The 19447-nt window shown below is 41.9% G+C and overlaps 2 protein-coding genes across 5 annotated transcripts; one reads left to right on the top strand and one right to left on the bottom strand.

Annotated features, from left to right (window-relative positions):
- Positions 1-3324: 3324 nt before the first annotated feature.
- LOC140075472 (SRSF protein kinase 1-like) lies at positions 3325-5997 on the bottom strand. The gene has a single exon (XM_072121471.1). It carries the CDS (start codon positions 5812-5814, stop codon positions 4075-4077), a length of 1740 nt encoding a protein of 579 aa, XP_071977572.1. The 5' UTR covers positions 5815-5997; the 3' UTR covers positions 3325-4074.
- TRUB2 (TruB pseudouridine synthase family member 2) lies at positions 5817-18397 on the top strand. 4 transcript variants are annotated; one of them, XM_072121473.1, is made up of 9 exons: positions 5817-6161; positions 7711-7851; positions 7947-8078; positions 8186-8260; positions 9648-9709; positions 9929-10010; positions 11260-11332; positions 12102-12238; positions 16746-18397. In XM_072121473.1, the coding sequence occupies exons 1-9, from the start codon at positions 6137-6139 to the stop codon at positions 17021-17023; spliced, it is 1005 nt and encodes a 334-aa protein (XP_071977574.1). In that variant the 5' UTR covers positions 5817-6136; the 3' UTR covers positions 17024-18397. The 4 variants fall into 4 exon arrangements, with proteins under 4 accessions (XP_071977574.1, XP_071977573.1, XP_071977576.1 ...); XM_072121472.1 differs by having other exon boundaries at positions 7708-7851; XM_072121475.1 differs by having other exon boundaries at positions 6160-6268.
- Positions 18398-19447: the final 1050 nt, after the last annotated feature.

The following is a 19447-nucleotide window of genomic DNA, read 5'->3' as shown; positions in this document are numbered from 1 at the left end:
CAGCCCTGGGTTCCCTTAGAGCACTGCCAGTGATGTCATTAGCACCCCACTATTGTTGCTGATGGGTGGCAGAGGGAGCTCAATCCCTCTGCACCTGGCTTAGACAACAAGGTCCATGTTTGACTGCAGTGTAACACCTAGGAATGGAGCTTTTCAGACCAGAGCCCCAGCAGCTGGACACCACGTTCTGCAATTTTTTTTCTGATGTGACACTGTATCAGAAATAATACGCTTTACGACTTTTAAAGGGGTTAATACCTAATTGACTTGTCACAATTTGCCAAGTAAATTGAGCTACGACTGGAACTTACTCTCACAAGGATCGAACATTCCTGTCATGAAGATATGAAAATTTGCTCGGTTCCATTTTTAGCTTTAGGTAGAAATATTATAGTAACTTATTTTCACACTCCAAAAAAAAAATAGTAAGGGATGTCACAGACTGAAAATTCTGCGTCCAGAAATATTACCAGTTTTGCAATTCTACTTTCTCAACAATGGTACAGTCATGTATCCCTTTTGCAAAGTCCTGATAAATATCTTCTTTCCTTCTGTTTGGTAGTATTACCAATACTGGTGAGAAATATTACATTACATTTCTTGGCAAGTCACCGTGATTTACCCACCCAAAGTGCTACATTGTGTAGGGCTGTCATGCCCCATACTCTTGGTTTTATTGTCCGGCTTTTCCTTTCATGTCAAAACTTCACATTAGAATATGCAAATGAGGCTGAAGTGCTATGGCAGAGACCTCAGGACCCAGGAGTGATGTAGCTAAAGCGGGAAGGATGAGAGAAGGCGCCCCAGGGCACCTCAGCCTTAATTGCTTATTTCTAGACATAGAAGTTCAGGTAGGTAAATCATGGTATCAGATTTCCTCCATTTGCTATATGTAAAGGATGTGCCGCTAGCCACCCTCTACCCACCACACCATAAACATTGAATCCAGACAATACTTTTTTCCTTTTCTTGAAAGTATTGTATCAATAGACTATTTTGATACTTCTTCAGGTATTGGTGGGAATGTGAAAAATAAAGATATTGCACATGTGTCCTCCATGTGCCATCTGTACATGCGGATGAGTAGTTTAGACTAGCTGATATATGTCTGCATGAGATCTGTGGCATACTGGCTGCAGGTTTACTGTGAGCCAAAGCCTTGAGTGGTAGAACACACAGATCAAGTGCAAGTCTTTCCATTATACATTTCCATCCTGTATATACCTCTATATACTAGAAAGATTTATACCTGTTGTGTTTGTCAGTTTTCCAAAACCAGAAGTAGTTGAACAACCTAACACCCAGTGTTATCGGGCCATGATCAAAGACTATGCAGAGTCCTTTTCTTCAACGTATTAAAATATAGGTGATGCTGTGTAGCAGCGAAGGGACTCCTTGCATCATATCAATTTGAAGCAGCAATCCCATCCCAGACAGTGTGATTGGTCCTTTATTGATTTCCAGAAAACTGAATTTTGAGAAAAGATTTTGTAGAAATAGGAGTATCTACTGAAAAACATGCTGGAGAGATGACACATCCATTATAAATTGGTGGATATTATAACATCAGCTTCCTGCAAAAACATCACATACCTGGAGAAGGACTCCGTGAATAGCTTGCCTCTAAGAGCACCGCTTTAACTATGTAAAGGACATCATCACAAGGGTCTTCCAAGCTTACGATGCTGGCAAAGTTGTCAGATTTTCTCTGATCCGATATTGCTTATCCTAAGGCTATGCCATGTGCTGTGCTGCTTTTTGGTTAGAGGGAACAAGACCTCTTATCAGAAGCTGCAGCAGGATCACAAGTTAACTAAACAGCCCCTTTAAATGTAACTGCCTGAATAGAGAATATAAGAACCTGTCACCAGAGGGCTATTTTTCAATGGCAACAGGTTCCTATAGACCAGTGATGGTGAACCTTTTAGATACAGAGTGCCCAAACTACAACCAAAACCCACTTTTATGTCGCAAAGTGCCAACAAGACAATTTGACCAGCAACCTATTGATCCCTGCTGTATCACAAGTTTCAATCATATTGGCGTCCTGAGGGCACCAATACAATAGAAAGCAGGAGACATTTGGATTGTAGCTTCCCTGCAGTGTACCCTGAAAAGGAAGAATCAGGGGAGCCAAAGCAGGAGCTCCAATTATAATCTTTCTCTGTCCACACCTTCTCGCTCCTCCTGTAGTCCTGGCAGCCAAATAGGTGTCAATTAAAAATAGCGCTGAGCGTTTGTGCGTCCTGGGCTGTCTTGGACTGCAGGAGGAAGCCTCGAGTCCTATCTGCTAAATTCTGTGCTGGGTGCCCACAGGAAGGGCTCTGAGTGTCACCTCTGGCACCCGTGCCACAGGTTCGCCACCGCTGCTATAGACACTGTATAGTAAATAGCAAACCTAGTGTTTGCGTGGTGAACTTTGTACCCCTGACATGCAGTGAGGCGGCTCGATGCATCTCATTATTCACTGCGCATGTGTCATTCCCTACTAATTGTTACAAGGCAGTGTCTCCACCTCACTGCTTACTTTGCATGTCAGAGGTACAATGCTCACCACGCAAACGCAAAGTTTGCTTGTGCAATAAGCAAACATCAAGAAGGGAAGGGGGGAATAGAGGGGGTTGGGGTGAATATTGATGAGCACAATAATGAGTAGCCCCTCACTCCCCGGGACTTGGCTGCAGATACTGGCAGGGAACCAGGTAAAATTTACCCATTCATATTTCTAGAACCAAATACACTGGGGGAGTTTTATCAAAAGTTTCTGAGGGCAGAATGGTTTTAGTTGTCCATGACAATAAACCAGAGCTCAGTTTTCATTTCCCCACAGAGGTTTATAGAATTAGAACTGAGCTCTGATTGTTTTTCATGGGCAACTAGAACAGTTTTACCTCAGACACTTCTGATAGATCTCCTCCAACATTTTTATAAAACCATGTTTTTCACAGTCCCCAGGGGAAAAAAAGCTCTCTGGTGACAGGTTCTCTTTAAAGAGCAGCAGTGGGACCCTCACGGATCAGGAGAATGGTATTTCAGATCAATAGCGTGGCAGATCAAGCAAAACACAGTGCACCAATTTTGGAACTGATGGAAGTAGCCAAGCAATGTGCTCAGCCATCTCCATCAGTACCATAGCAGAAATCAGCTGCTCTAGTCACCGGAAACCAGATATTATAATTAATAGGGGGTTCTACCAGTCTGCAAGTTATTGCGTGTGGATAGCACCAATACAAAATAGTAGTCTGCTTGGCTAAACTAGTACAATGGAAACATACTATTTTCATAAGTTTTGTAACTATACACAACTCAGCCTAATTTAGTCCATTTTCAAGGGCAACAGTATTTTATTCCTTAAATTCTTACAATGTCACATCACATTAAAATATGGTCAAAAAGAAGGAACTTGTCATGAACTGGATTTGGAACACGTGCGACGCGCTGAATGGCTGAATTCTCTCAACGCACAATAAAGTTCCAGGACTTTGGACAAAAACAAATAAAAGAACCTTCAAAAGAAAGGGCACAAACCTTTGAAACAGGGATAAACATGTAACATATCAAAAGTATAGGTAAAAAGAATATAACCATGGTGGATCTGACTGAAAACTTATGCAGCAAAGTCCTCAATAGAGTCCCGGAAGCTTGCAGTGGTCATTGCAACATTTGTATATATCATTATATGCACCCCCCCCCCCCCTTAGTTTTGGAGGTTAGGTCGGTGAGGAATTGGAAACTACTAATTTCCTACTCTGCTTATTTTAGAAGTGAACGAACACCCCGGACTACAGCGATGAGCCTAAGGTCTCCTCTAGTTGAATGACCCGCACTAGCAGCATTATAGGATCTACACTGCTGTCAGTTCAGGTCATTAGACTTTGAGGTCTGGATGGGACTAAACTTCCCCATAAAAGAAGCCAAATGAATGGCCTCGTTATCCTGTAACATCACTGCCATTCGCTCATCTAAGGAATAGGACCATAGAAAAGAGTTCAGAGTCTGCCTTATGAACGGTTCTGCTGGTTGCAAGTTGAAGGATAGCCCTTTAAAACTGAACAGGATAGTCCACTTAAGCCTCTAAGACTGCAGCCAAGGATGACTGAGACATTGTGCTGCGGTCGCCCGCTTCTCAGAAACCAATTCCAACATGGGCAGTAAAAAGTCAGTAAAGCAGGCCGCTTCCTCTTCAGACCACTCATACTTTTCTTTCAGGACGTCAGCCAGACCCCAGGGCTTCAGCTTGGAAATATGTTTCAGGTCGCCTTTCTTGGTGAAGAACTCCTTGGAGTGTTTCCCGGCTGCAATGATTTTGCGTGGAATCGGGCCCAAAAGCTCAATGATGAGTGCAATGTGGTCTTCATCGCGGGAGTAGTCCTCGCCCGAGTGAGGCTCAAACAAGTAATCTCCTGTGGCCAACTCAAACGCCATGCAGGCTGTGCTCCAGATGTCTGCTGGGGTGCTGTATCCCGCCCCAACCAGAACCTCCAGGGATCGGTACTGCCTCGTCTGAATGTCCTCGGTGAAGTGCTTGTGCACCCAGCATGCATTTCCCAGGTCTGCAACTTTGACGTTAATTTTGTCAGCATTTTGGGGGTCAAGAGGATTTAATAGAAAATCAGAAGCAGACTGTTTAGGATCAGCCTCGTTGTCATCTTTTGCGGCAGGAGTTTCTTCTACTGGCTGCGGGCAGTTCTCTACCTCACCCGGCTCTGGTGGCTGAGTGATGGGTGCTGGGTCTGGAGTTGCAGGGTCATTGCCATCATCTATTGGATCTGCACAGGGAACGCTGGGCGACAAGGAGGTGGCATTAGTAAGACTCTCCGAAGAGGTCTCTGATGGAAGTCCATTTACAGCAGGCTCTGGTTCCTTGTCTAGCGGAGGGGAATCTTCCCGCTCTTGGGGTTGATCATTGTCTTCCTCCTCTACCTCCATCCCCACGATCTCCTGCACTCGTTTCTCCAGCATTTCCGCCTGCCGCTTCTGCTTCTTCTTCAGCTTCTTCTTCTTGTTCTTGGTCAGTTTGGTGGAGGGTTTGGGCGGTGGCGCTGTACTCACCACAGATCCGGAGGGTGGTGGGCCACCGGAGCGCAGCCATTGCGTGGCGTCACAGGCCAGCCTGCGGATGTAGGACTCGTCCACGCACAGCAGGATGTTCTCCGGCTTCAGGTCGGTGTGGATGATCTTGCACTTGCTGTGCAGGTAGTCCAGGCCCTGCAGCACCTGGCGGATGATGTTCTTCACACACTGCAGGGGCAGCCCCTGGTAGTTGGACTTGATGATCCACTTGAGCAGGTGATGGCCCAGCACCTCGAACACCATGCACACGTGCGAGCCATTGGCCCCGGAGATCTTGAAGTCGTCCAGTAGCTGCACCACCCTGTCCCGGCCGCTGTCGCTGGGGTCGGTGTCCCGCACGGTGCGGAGCAGCCGGATCTCGTCCAGGGCCGTCTCCGTGTAGTGCTCCGCGCTCTTCACCACCTTCAGCGCCACGAAGTGCTTGGCCTGGACGTCCCAGCACAGCCACACGGTGGAGAAGTGGCCCCAGCCCAGCTTGCGGATCACGTGGTAGCGGTTGTTGAACAGGTCCCCGATCTGTACCCGGTGATAGCCGCCCTTACAGTAATCGTACGGGTCCTCCTGCTCCTCGTCATCGCTGCCCAGGATCTCCTCCTCCTCTTCGTCCTCCGCCGGCTCCTCCGCTGCAGGCGGCTCCGGCACCGAGCGGCGCTTCTGAGCAGCGTCTGCCGGTTTCCGGAGGATTTTCTTGGCTTTCGCCCGCTTCTTCCTCGCCTGCAGTGCCAGCACTTTCCTCTCCATGTCTCAGCCGGGCAACGGAAAAGACATGCGCGGCGACCTCTGCCCTATGCAACTTTTTCCCGTCCCGCCTAACCGCCGCGCCGCTACCGAGCCACGCCCACTGTCATTTACGTCAACCAACTACTGCCTCCCGCCTTGCTGACCCGTCCACGCCACGCCCCTTTCAGTTGTTTTGCTTCTGACAGAGCTTCCCATGGTCCCACCCCCGTAAGCTGAAGCTCCGCCTCCGATAGCCAACGCGAGATGTTTCTGCTATGGAGGACGTTCTCGCGCTGTCACGTGGGAAGAGCCAAGTGGGCGGGGCTGTATAACGTCACACCGGATGTCGTATTCCCATTGGTTCCTAGGTAACCTTAGTGAAAGCGGAAGCTAATGGCTGCTTCCATGGGCGGCATGGTGACTGGGGGGACATTTATGGTGGAGACTTTGGCATGGGTGTGAGTGTATGATGCAAGTGAGTATGATGTGCCCTGTGTATCCATCATGGAGGAGGGTGATAGAGATACATCAGGGTCGTCCTCTGTAGGTCACAGCTTACTGTGTCAGAGAGGTCACATTCAGTCCTGCGCTGGATTTTTTTTTCTATTTGGACTTTCACTTTCAGCAAATAATTGATATTGTTTGTATAATGAAAAGTTATACAACTTTCCAATATACTTTCTGTATCCATTCATCCACTCATTTAGATCTCTTCTTGCTGTCATTCTATAGAAAGTGTCATTGTTTATTTCTTGTGGGTAAACGTCAGTCCCTGATCATGTGATGTCACTCAGGTGCACGGCTCGTTATATCACACAGCTCTAATTGCTCTCTGTGAGACTAACCAGTCGTGACTTGTAAGCCAGCTCAGACGTCTGCCCAATACATCGGGAGGCTGGAGCTTTCTAATGTTTTGGTGGCATCAAAGGGCATAGTTTCATCATATTATGAACAACCCCATTGTGTCCCCAACAGTTAAGGGAATTAATGATTTTTGTGCAATAGATCAGCTATATGCCTTGTCCACTTTCAGAAAATAATTGAGATTATTTGTCATAAAACATTCTACAATATTCCAATATAGTTTGTGTATTAATCCCTCACAGTTTACTAGATCGCTGCTTGTTGGCATTCTATAAGAAGCTTGAATATTGCTTCCTGCTAAAAACTGGCTCATCTTAGGTGAAGTTACACAGGTTCCTCTCTTGTTATATCACAGAGAGCAATTTTGGCAGTCTTCGGGTGCTGTCACACGTTAGTGCTTCAACTCCATTTAGAAACTAAATCAAAGCGCATGGGTCCGTGACATGACCTGATGACATATATTTCTGTGGAAACGCATACGATCGGTAACCAGCAGCCGGTGTCTTGTCTAAATGCTAGACGCCAGGCAAATTGTTTTTTCTTTTTCTCTGTTAACAACTAGCATTTTCTATGGTACAAAATAAAGTAATTGGAAAAAGTAATTTCATAAATATAACCAACAATTAAAGAGGTTGGTCACTTGATGTTAAATGTGTTAGTGTGGGGGACAAGATATGACATAATTTACCAATCGCCATGCCAGGACCTTATTACAGTATTCATGAAAACAAGCTTATGGTCTTTCTAGGTCCGATTGTCATGGAAAATTAGGATCACATGACCGCCCATGTTCTGCCTTTTTATGGACACACATGGCAGCTTATGAGGTGTAAGACATTTCTGAACCGGGGGCTTTACATCTCAAGAAAGTAGCGCAGAACATTTCATTGATGTGTATTAATGAGTTACCTAATTCCACACATATCACAAAAAACATGAATTAAGGTGGCCAATCCATTTAAGCTATCTGTTTAGTTGTAGCTAGGCTTTTGCTGGCCTATCAGTAATTTAAATATGGATTGAAAAGCAGAACTGTGTTTTTATTTTTAGTAGTTGATGTAATTAGAAGCACAGCCATGGCGCTTTCTGCCTCTTCAGCGTTCCGATTGTTACATGGGATTTTTGCCGTTTATAAACCTCCTGGGATGAAATGGAAGTCTGTACGGGACACAATAGAGATTAAACTATTACAAGGTACTTCCACCTTTTCAGGATGGCATATTTAAGATTTGAATCTCTTTATGTATGAGTAGCTGTATGCAGGAGTAACCTTTAGTCTCATCAACCAGAGCTGAACTCCCTTCAGCAGCCACCACCTCGGCAGAAGATCCTCTTCTTACCACAAAGTAATGAGAGCAGCAGTGCAACAGAACTAACCAAAGTTGTCACCTCTGTTCCTGTCCTGGCCGATCACAAACTGGGTTTGTACCAAGCTGTAACTTCCATCCTCTAATTTTTAAGTATTGATCAGAGTACATTTATGTTACATACATGAGCTATGTTGTGTTTATGTTACATGAATTTACAGTTAAAGGACCATCCTACACTTACATGAAGATTGGTGCGGGCCACAGACTGGATATAAAGTCTTCAGGAGTCTTTGGTGAGTTGTAGTACAGGTAAAAATAAGAAACATTGTTACAAGCTGGTTGTTCTTGCCTATCTGGCTCTTTTCCTGCTTTCTGCTAAACTTGCTTTCATTTCGAAATCTCTCCTAAATCCCATTTTGCCTGAGCAAGACAGGCTGAAAGTCTTTGTGGTGGCATGTTACATAACATAACATATCACAATAGAAGTCTATGGAGATGAAAGGGTAGTGGTTTGAATAGGAGCTCTACGACAGAGATGGAGGAACAGTCCTAGCTTACAGTAAGATTAAGATTTATCTCCAAATGCTTTATTCACACCAACAGGAGTGCTTGCTTCTAACATTTCTATATGACCCTTCTGCAACTACTTTTGGATGACCGAGTTATAGAGAAGATTCTCCTCTCGTTTGGGTATAAAGACATCATAGCATTTTAATCATATTACTCTTATAAATGTCAGTCCTCTTGTACAAACACTGTGGGAGATTTATAATGCGCTGGAATGCCAATACGTGATAGTACCCCACCTCTCCTGTTCCAGATATATGAAGAGGCTCTGGCCTCCCAATAAATCAGACGTACGGCTGCGTTGACAGGAAATTCTGCACCAGGTCCTGCATATAACTTGTAATAATTCTATAATTTGGTTTATGGCCTGTGACACGGCCCAGTCACACTCCTTACACCACTTCCATATCAAGCAGGGCTTGGAGGAGGGAAATAATAGCAATTTCTGGCCATGTGCAAGGAACTGAAATTATATCAAAGCAAACTTGTTGGTCAATAGTTTTCTCAAGTGTATGATTTGCTTAAAAGATGACTTGCTTTTCAAAAACTGTGTAAATTGATAGTTACATAGTTTATATGGTTGAAAAAAGACACATGTCCTTTAACCTGTCTTGGACCGCCCACTGACTTTAGACCTCAGCGAGTGCAGGTCCGGAGACTGCAGCGTCGTCTTCAGACGTTGCTGCAGTTTTCCACTGTTCCTGCGGAACCTGGCCTTGGGGAGATGGGGTTTATTACTCCTTCTCCGCTCCTTAAAGCACTGTGCTGAAGAAGTGCTATGAACGAAGGAGCAGAGCTGGCACTGTTGTGGGCTCTATAGACTCTCCAGTCACGTGACCGCCAGGGTTTAAAGAGTTAATCAGATGCTGGGTCTAATTAGACCCAGTACAGCTCTGGTCAGCACCACCAGCTCTTACAGATGCCAGACATAGGAAAGTTATACAGATAGCTGAAAGGTTAGCCGTCCTATGTCTGACAGCTCCACCAGGCTGCTTGGTTCCTTGTGTGCTTTCATTAGAACTAAATATTTGCAGAGTAATGGCAAAGAGCATAACACACAAAATGCATAAAAGCTTAATTAAAGCTAATTAATACTTTCTCTGTCTTATCTAGTGCTTGGAATCGGTAGTGGTAACAAACTTCTCACTGATATGTATGAACAACATTACACCAAGGTAGGACGGAGTGAGGTTTAAGTCAAGCCAACCAATCCCATTATTTTCAGCTTTTAGAATTTATGTATTTTAGTATTTATTCTGACAGTATTGTGTGTGTGTGTGTATATATATATATATATATATATATATATATATATATATATATATATATATATATATATTATATTGTGTATATTTATTACATATGCAGCTCTTATCTCTATTTTAATTTCAAAGGATTACACTGTGTCGGGTATGTTTGGTAAGGCCACAGATGACTTTTCAGATGAGGGAAAAGTTATTGAGAAGACGACATATAGTGAGTATTTCAGTCTGCAAGTGACACAATTGTATTGTAATGCTCCGGTACATGAAGCAGAGTACAGGTGTTCAGGCCTTTGCACAGGATGCAGACTGCATTAGGCTTAGTTCATGGCAGCAGGAGGTATTACCCACTATCCATACATGCTTGTTATCAGGTTTTCTTCCTTATAAAGGGATGCAGATGTTTAACTCCTATTATATTAAAGAACTGGTCATAATCCATTTCCTTAATATAATATTTAGCTATTAGATCAGAGTTTTAGGGAAACGGACATTAAAGAGGATGTTCCAACTATTTAAATTATACCCTTCCGCAAGAATGATGGTGAAGGGGTCTGGTTGCTGGGATGTTCAGCAATCTGGAGAACAGGAGTCTCATTATCACTACTTGATGGAGCGACATATCAAGCATGTGTCCTGCCATTTCATTCAGTTGTAAGGGAGTGTCAGAAATTAGCAAGCACAGTACCATAACCACAAAAGATTTTAATTTAAAAACAAAATCTACTAAAACCTATATAAAGTTGGTATCCCTGTGATTGTACAAACCAGAAGAATAATGGGGAAGTGTCATTTGGAGAGCACTTAACCCCACTTTGAATTTTCTTTCCCAGTACATTGTATAGAATATTCATTGATGCCACTAAAAGTACAATTGGTCCCACAGAAAACAAGCCCATATATATCTCTGTTAATGTAAAAATGAAAAAAAAAAATACCTTTCGTGATAAGGGCAGTAAAAAAAAGATAAAACTCGGCCCTTTTCATTTTTTTTTTCCCAAGGGTTACATGCCTCTCAAAGAGGGCAAAAGTACAGACCTATATTTGACTTTTAGACCTTTTGGTCTTTATGTAGGGAAAATAGATTTTCTAATTTGACACATGATACATGATCATTTTAACATAAAATAATATATAGATCATATTCTGGGATATTGAAAATGTAGACAGTCCTCGGGTTACATACAGGATAGGTTATTTAGGTTGGTTCTTAAGTTGAATTTGTATGCAAGTAGGAACAGGTTTATTTTATAATTGAAATACTAGACAAAATGTAATTTTGTCCCTGTGACAATAGAATTTTCACAATTATGTGCTGCCATGGGAACCAGGATTATCAATAAAGTAAAGCATCTAGAGAGCTTCACCAGTGGTCACAGTGGGCAGAGGCGTCATCTGTAATTCCAGTGTCCTTAAGTTGGGGGCCACCTGTATTATTAACTTTTTTTATTCTCTTCCCACAGAACACATTACAAGAGATAGACTTGAGCGGGTTTTGGCCATGATTCAGGGAGCCAACCAAAAAGCACTACTAATGTATGTGATATTACATGTGGTAATATTTTTAACTATTTCTTGTCTTGTACATAAGTAACTGTGTGTAGTACGGTTAACTTAGCTTTCTGTCGTTGAGTTTTTAGATTACAATATTCTCAATGGTTTAACTGGTAGTTGTAAAATGTGTATGTTATACAACATTTACTTTTTAGACAAGAGGCAAAGGAAATATTAATATCCCATTCATGGAGTTATGGTCCATCTCGGCCCAAGGCCAGATACAGTTTTGGCATCGGTATAGCCAGGATAACGCATACCTGTGCTAGAACCTAATTAGACAGTCTTTGACACAGATATAAATATCTCTGAATAGGAATATGTTAAATGGGTCATGTCTGGTATCAATGTGATCCAGGGATTCGCCCGGATCTGATGAGACCAGAATACTGACCCTATGCCTTCCCATGGAGAAGCTAGAACTCCTCCATGGTTTTGGACCTGATATCGGATAGGAGGGTCCCTAGAACCCTTCTATGGGTGTCTGGGCTTATATTAAATGAGAGCTGGTGGCAGTTTATTGGTTTGATAAGGTTCTGTTTCACTGAGGCTAGTGAAATGGGTCTTTCAGACGTTTAGGGTTGTGATTTATTGTTCTTCCATATCCGGAGGTTGTGTGGACAACTCTAACTCTCTTCCTGCCCCTGCTTTCTGGAAGTGTTTGTGTACCCCTCAACGGTCCGAAAAGTCAGTTGCGGTTTCCTAGCTTTTTTTTTAAATATCTCTTAAACTCTTTTTATATATTTTTCAGACACAGTCATGTTGATCTAAAGAGTCAGGAGGCATATGAGATGGCAGTAAAAGGTAAACTCTGTCCCATGATGAAATCCCCGCCTCTTGTGCTTGGCTTGCGATGTATTGAGTTCAACCCTCCCAACTTTTCATTAGGTAAGAACTCTAATATGGTTGTCCCATCAAGTAAAGGTGGACACAATAGACATAACATAGAAGAAAGGAGAGCAATCACACCATTAATTAAATGGGTTGTACCAAGAATGGGGATAATGTGCTGATCAGTAAAGGTCTAACTATGGGATCCCCATCAATCCAGAGAAAGGGAGATTCTGGTCAGCCGGACTTCCATCCGTCACTATCTTTCAGCATTGCAGGGCGCTGGGATATGGTGTCGGATGAGAATGGTTGGCCAGCCGGAAGCTCCCCCAGCGCAGCTTCCGTGCCCTGTTTGTTTACAGGGGCATGGAGCAGACGGACCATGACGTGGGACATAATCTGTGCCGGAGGGCACGTTTATTTATTTATTTTTTTTAAAGCCAACCCCAGCCTGGCCATTAGGTTTTTGTTTTGTTTTTTAATCTCAGATAACCTCTGTGCTCAGTGTGTTACATTACACAGTGTAATACATCTGTATTACACTGTGTAATGTGAAGAAGAGCTTGAACAAGTGATCAGTGGATCGCTTGTTCAAGCTAACCTTTTTTTAAGTAAATTAAAAAATTACATTAAAACATTTTTTAATAAAAATAAATAATTAAATAAAGTTAATGTCCCCTAAACACAAATATTCCCTATACACATGCAATAAAGTAAAAAAACAACCACAAAATCGCCCAAAACCCCACATATTTGGTATCGCCGCGTCCGTAACAATCCGTACAATACCTCAGAAACATTATTGGACCCGCTCGTTGAACGCCGTAAAAATAAAACCCGAAAAACTCGCCAAAAATGTACATTTTTCATAAAATCTCTACACAAAAATGTTCTAAAAAGTGATCAAAAAAAATTTATGTGCGCCAAAATAGTACCACTGAAAAGAACAACTCAAAATGTAAAAAATAAGCCCTAAACTAGCTCTGTCAACCAAAAAAATATTAAAGTTACGTCTCCGAAAAGATGGTGATGCAAAAACAAATGAGATTTCCTCTATATTAGTTTTTATCCAGTAAAATTGTAAAAATAAATGAAAAGCTATATAAATGAGGTATCACCGTAATCGTAGTGATCTGTAGAATAAAGATAATATAGTATTTTTAGTGAACGATGTAAGACCCCCAAAAAATACCAAAAGACAGTTAACCAAAATTGACAATTTTCTTTTCACCCCTACATTCAAGAGTTAATAAAATCTCATCAATAAGCTAATGACCCACTAAAATGAAGTATTTGTAAAGTGCATCTCATGTCGCAAAAAATAAGCCCATGTATGTCCAAATTGCCAAAAAAATAAAGATTGTATAGCCAATAAAAAGTGACAATGCATAATCTGGTCTGAATGGCACAGCTCCCCCCTCAATGCCCTGGCGTGTGCCCATACAGCAGGTTACCACCACATATGGGGTATTGTTATACACGGGAGGGATTGGGTATTAAATTTTGTGGAGCGTTTTGGTATTTTATCCACTAAAAATTTTTTGAAAAACACATTCATTTAGCCAAAAAAATTTTACTTTCAAAATTGCATCCGATTTTGTTTTAACCCCTGTAAAACAATTATAGGGTTAACAAACTTCATAAAAGTTGTTTTACGTACTTTGAGGGTTGTAGTTTCTATAATGGGGTAATTTATGGGGTATTACTTTTATTTAGGCCTCTCAAAGTGATTTGAAACCTGAGCAGGTCCCTCAATAGCGGGATTTTGCATTTTTTATGAAAATGTGAAAAATCGCACCTAACGTTCAAAGGCCCATAACATCCTACAAAAATTAGAGTATGCATAAAAAACCATGTCCACATAAAATAGACATTCGGTGAATGTTAGTTATTAAGTATTTTTGCGGTTATGACTATGTATGGAAAAAGTAGAACATTTTGAAGTTCGAAAATCAAGAATTTTTCTGATTTTCTCATAAATAAATGCAAAACATACCACCAAAATTTTTCAACTAACATGAAGTACAAAGTGTCACGAGAAAACAATTTTAAAATCACTTGGATATGTTAAAGCGTTCCGAAGTTATAACCACTTATAGTGACACAGGGCAGATTTGTAAAAATGGGCCGTGTCAGGAAGGTGAAAAGTGGCTTCAGCGTTAAGGGGTTAAACAGCAGATCTCCAGAGGCGCGAGGTGATGAACAACAGACTATTTGATATTGGTCAGGTATCTCCTGAAAGCGTGAAGATTATTTCAGTTCTAGAATACCCATTTAAAGGGAACCTGTGACCACATTTATCAAAAATACAGTTAGTGACAGGTTCCCATAGGGCCATATTAACTTACGGATAGCCTTCTTTTAGCTTAAAATTGTTTCCCTCAGATCCCCATAAAATCTCATTTATAATCTTGCCTGGTATCCAGGGATATCTATAGCAAGTAAGGGGGCTGTGGGCTTCTCGGGAAGAAACCAGCATTTAGCATTTCATGTCATGTGACCAAGGTGACCTCATCTAAGGTCCTTTAGTCTCCTATCATTAGATAACTGTAGAAGTAGAAATGCATGCTGTGATTTCATGTGATCAGATTCATGCTTGGGACTAAGTTTTCTACTGTTAGCAGTCTAAAGAACCTGTGAAGACGTCACCGTGGTCACATGACATGAAGTGCTGCATGCTGAGAAGGCAGGAGGAGCTGCTGGATTCAGCCTGAGGAGGCCATACAGCCCTTAATCGCTATAGATATCCCTGGATACCAGACAAAATTATAAATGAGATTTTATGGAGATCTGAGGGATACAATTTTGAGCTAAAAGAAGGGTATCAGTTAGTGAATAGGGTTCTACAGGAACCTGCCTCTAGTTTTATTTGTGAAAAATGTGGTGACAGGTTCCCTTTAACCCCTACACGCACCAGGACGTTAAAGTACGTACCTGCGGGTAGATACTTCCCGCATCGGGACGTGCTATAACGTCCCACTTCTGGCAACGGCTCATGAACGAACTAGCTATTATTTAGGCCTCTCACAGTCAATTAAAAGTTGAGCAGGTCCGTCTAAATACAGGTTTTGGTGTTTTCCCAAAAATTCAAAAAATGGTACCTAAATTCTGAGCCTCATAACATTCTAGTAAAATATGTTGAATCTTAAAAAACATCCAACATAAAGCAGACATTTGGGAAATGTAAGTTATGAATTTATTTGGGTGCTATGACTATCTGCATCAAAAGTAGAGAATTTAGAACTTTAAAAATAAAGAATCTTTCCAAATTTTTGCCAAATTTCATTTTTTAATTAACTAAACAAACAAAAGATATCATCCAAATTTTTTAACTAATTTCAAGTACAATGTGTCACGTGAAAACAGTCTCAAAACCCCATAGATATCTCATAGCGTTACAAAGCTATAAGCACTTATAGAGACACAGGGCAGATTTGAAAAAATGGGGCCACGTCCTAAAGGCCAAAATAGGCTGAGTCCCGTAGGGGTTTAAAATATATATATATATACACACCATATTTTTCGGACTATAAGGCGCACTAAAAATCCTTTGATTTTATCAGAAATCAAAGGTGCGCCTTATATATGAACCGTACTTACAGATAACAGCTGCCTTGAACTGTGCAGAGGTCTGCCACCTGCTGGTCATTCATCCTTATAATCAGGTGCGCCTTATACTCCGGTGCGCCTTATATATGAACCTAGACGTTTTAGGAGGCATTTATTGATGGTGCATCTTATACTCCAGTGTAACACAAAAAGATGTCCTATTGGGACACGTGAACCCATTAGTCACTTAAAATATAACTTTTATTGATATTTAGTAAAATATGGATCAACTTCGTCCGACAATACGTTTAAAAGTTTACAGAGTGCACGGACTATAGTTTACACCTTGACTGGGTGATCAAGGTTTATCAGGCAGCATTCATCATCTGCGACTGGTTTGAGGGGACTAGTATTGTGCATAGACACACGAGTCATGGGGTTTCAGAGCTGTAACGGTTTCCTTTTTTAGGTACAGTTTACACTGGATTCCTTCACCCACTGTGTTATACTGCCCCCTGGACTACAGGTCTTGTCCTCGGGGATTTTAGTATCAGGAACCCACGGTGTTAAGCACCTCTTGCCAGTATCCTCTATATAGTAGTCTGGATGATCTATGCTGCAGCTAGTTAGCTATATTTCTGATTTATTTTACTTGCACCCTAGGTAAACTATCTATCCACTGCCTCTGAATTAAAAACTAGCATATTAGCCCCCCCGACATGTTTCGCCACATGCCGTGGCGTCCTCAGGGGGGCCCCGATTATGTTTAATTTAAACCCAGTCACAATGTGGTCCAAATAAAAAAAAAAAACTCCTTTGGTGATTGTACTTATACTCCAGTGCGCCTTATAGTCCGAATAATACTGTAATAGTTTGTTGTTGTTTTTTTAACCCAACAATCTATTATTATGAAAGCTGCTTCTGTTTTTCCAGATAATTGGATAAAATCAAATCTTTAAATACAGTATTATAACCAATATAAACCAGGCCTGTTGTTGTTTTTTTTCATTTTCAGAGATTCGGTGCATGCATGAAACTCAGCAATATCTCCGAAAATTAATCCATGAAATTGGTTTAGAACTAAGATCCTCTGCGGTCTGCACTAAGGTGCGCCGTATACGGGATGGACCGTTCACTTTGGACTGTGCTTTGACACATGGACACTGGGACTTGCAGAGCGTCACCAATGCAATTAAAGACTGCAAGCCTATAGCTACAGAAATATTCAAAGATGATTTGGAGAACGGTGATGAAGATTTAGAGGGTAACGAAGGGAGAAATATAGTGACATGAAAAGGGTTAAACCACGCATAAAGCTCATGCGTGTTCCTTGTTCTTAAAGGAGGATCCTTGGCATCTTCTCATATGTAGAATATGATGCCTAATGTAATTCCCATATTGTGGAGTTTTATATGTCGGTCTTGATGTACTGTGCGCTGGAGTAAGATGTTCCTATGATTTTTGTTTTAAGGGGAACTCTTCTGTTAATAAATTAGATGCAGCTCTGCCCCCTTCATGTGCCTGGAAGACAATTTTATGTCTGCTAAAAGCTGGTAAAGATTTGATCAACAAGTAATGTGGTTTTTTTGCATACGTTTTAAGAAATTGCTGTGCTGCAGAAGGATCTAGGCAAAAGCTGGATGTAGGGCCGCAAAAGAATGCAACTTTTTATGTAAAAATAAAAATTAAATATTTGGTTTTCTACTAGATATAACAGCAGAAAAGTAATTTATCTCCATTATTTAAACTGTTGTTGGTGCACTGTACCACTTGGTTGGACAGGGCGGCTTTAGCAGCTGTGTATTGGACACATACTACACCTTTTAACAAACTTTTACTAGTCACAGTGTGTGTATGCAACGAGTGCCACTGCTTCTTGCCATTATGTAATTTAATAATTATAAATCTTTATATATTGCCATCATAGTCATATGAAACTACAGGAGTAAGGACCATGCTTCCAGGAGCTTACAATCTGAGATTTGTAATCTTTATTTTCTAGCAGCTTTCCCCTCTGCAAGTTCTATGTTTAATTTGCAGACCTTACTGTATTTGCAGGTGGAGACCTAGCTGCTGTGACTCACGTCCCCCTCAATAGAACTTCTATGTAATCTGACTCTAAGGCTATATACACACGACTGAATGGGGGATGTATATACATCCGACGTGTGTATATATATCCTTATATACATACCCCATAGACGGCAATGGATGCACTGTGCCGTACGGGAGCGGTACCGTCCCGTTGCCGGGAGAAAGATAGGACATGTCCTATCTTTCTCCGAAATACGGCACCATGCGCCATACATCGCTATGGAGAGGGGCGCTCATCCCCTCTTCCTCTCCCCGGTGCTGACGTGTGCCTGCTGTTCAACGATACGGCGAGCACACATCATGTGAATTTGGCCTAAATCTAAGTTCTATGAAGCTGTAGGTTCTGCCACAATTCAACAGATTTCAGAGGAAAAATTCTTACCATAAGTTTGTTGTGAAGGAATGGAGCAGGAGTGGAGTGAAGAAGGAATTGCATTTCTAAGATCCATCACAAAATTTCTTGTATTCATTTGTTTTATGGGTATAAACATAGTCAGTTGAAAAGTCTGTCACCAATTACATTTCTTGTATTATTTTCATAAAATGTTAAATAAATATTTTTTTTTAAAAATTGTCACTTTCCAACACGTCCATCATTTCTCGGGTCACGTGTATAATTTTACCTAAATAAATGGAATCAGCCGATAAAAATGAGGATGTCCGCTCCAGTAGATGTATTCTGTCCTAAAAACCATATAGCTGTGTACGGAGCCCGATTTGCCAGTTTCTCCTTTCCTCTCACAGCATGAGCCACAAATGAGGACGCAAAATCCCCCATTTGTATCTCCTGTTGCTACTGTTATTGAAGACAAGTCTTCTACTGACTACCGTACATACTCGAGTATAAGCTGAGACCCCTAATTTTACCACCAAAAACTGGGAATACTTATTGACTCGAGTACAAGCCGAGGGTGGGAAATGCATTGGTCACAGACCCCCCCAGTATATAGCCAGACAGCCCTCAGTAGTATATAGCCAGCCCCCTATAGTATACAGCCAGCCCAGCCTGCCCCCTGTAGTATACAGCCAGCCCAGCCTGAAAAAAAACTTATATACTCACCCTCCAGCGGCCCCGATGCGCAGCGCTGCTCCCCCAATGTCAGCGCGGGTCCTCTTCTGGCTCCTGCGCCTATCTTCTTTCTTCTCTAACATCCTGCAGGGCGTGGCCACCGCCCTCTCCCGGCCGGCAGGCGCATAGTATTACGGTAATTGTGGTTAAGTGCAGTTTTAATCCTAATTTTCCAGTATGATGCGAATGCTAATTTTTTTTTATAGAAGTATTACTGATCTAACAAAAATGCAGACAAAAGAAGGCTTTATTTAATCGTCAAATATACAAATTGACGGTTCTGTGATTCCTGCTTGATTTCAAGGAATTTTTCACTCCGCTTATACTAGGGTATATAAAAAAAATAAATAAACTCTGTAGTCACCTTTCCGACGCCCCCTGCAGGACCTCTTTTTGCTTCCTGTGCGCCTTGCAGCAGCGGCACTTATGGGTCCAGCAAGTGGCTGACGACATAATCGGTGAACTGCCACCGTGCATGGACCCGTTGCTGCTGGGTGCACAGGAATCAAGAAGAGGACCTGTGGGGGTGTTGGAAAAGTGAATATTAAGTTTAT

The sequence above is a fragment of the Engystomops pustulosus genome, chromosome 8 (genome assembly GCF_040894005.1).
Source record: "Engystomops pustulosus chromosome 8, aEngPut4.maternal, whole genome shotgun sequence".
In the NCBI taxonomy this organism is placed as follows: domain Eukaryota; kingdom Metazoa; phylum Chordata; class Amphibia; order Anura; family Leptodactylidae; genus Engystomops; species Engystomops pustulosus.
This window is presented reverse-complemented; position numbering and strand designations above follow the sequence as displayed.

Coding starts and splice junctions, on each gene's coding strand:
- LOC140075472 (XM_072121471.1), bottom strand. CDS start 5,814: ATGGAGAGGAAAGTGCTGGCACTGCAGGCGAGGAAGAAGCGGGCGAAA.
- TRUB2 (XM_072121472.1), top strand. CDS start 6,137: ATGTCGTATTCCCATTGGTTCCTAG. Junction 7,852..7,946: donor AGAGATTAAACTATTACAAG/GTACTTCCACCT, acceptor CTCATCAACCAG/AGCTGAACTCCCTTCAGCAG. Junction 10,011..11,259: donor TATTGAGAAGACGACATATA/GTGAGTATTTCA, acceptor CTCTTCCCACAG/AACACATTACAAGAGATAGA.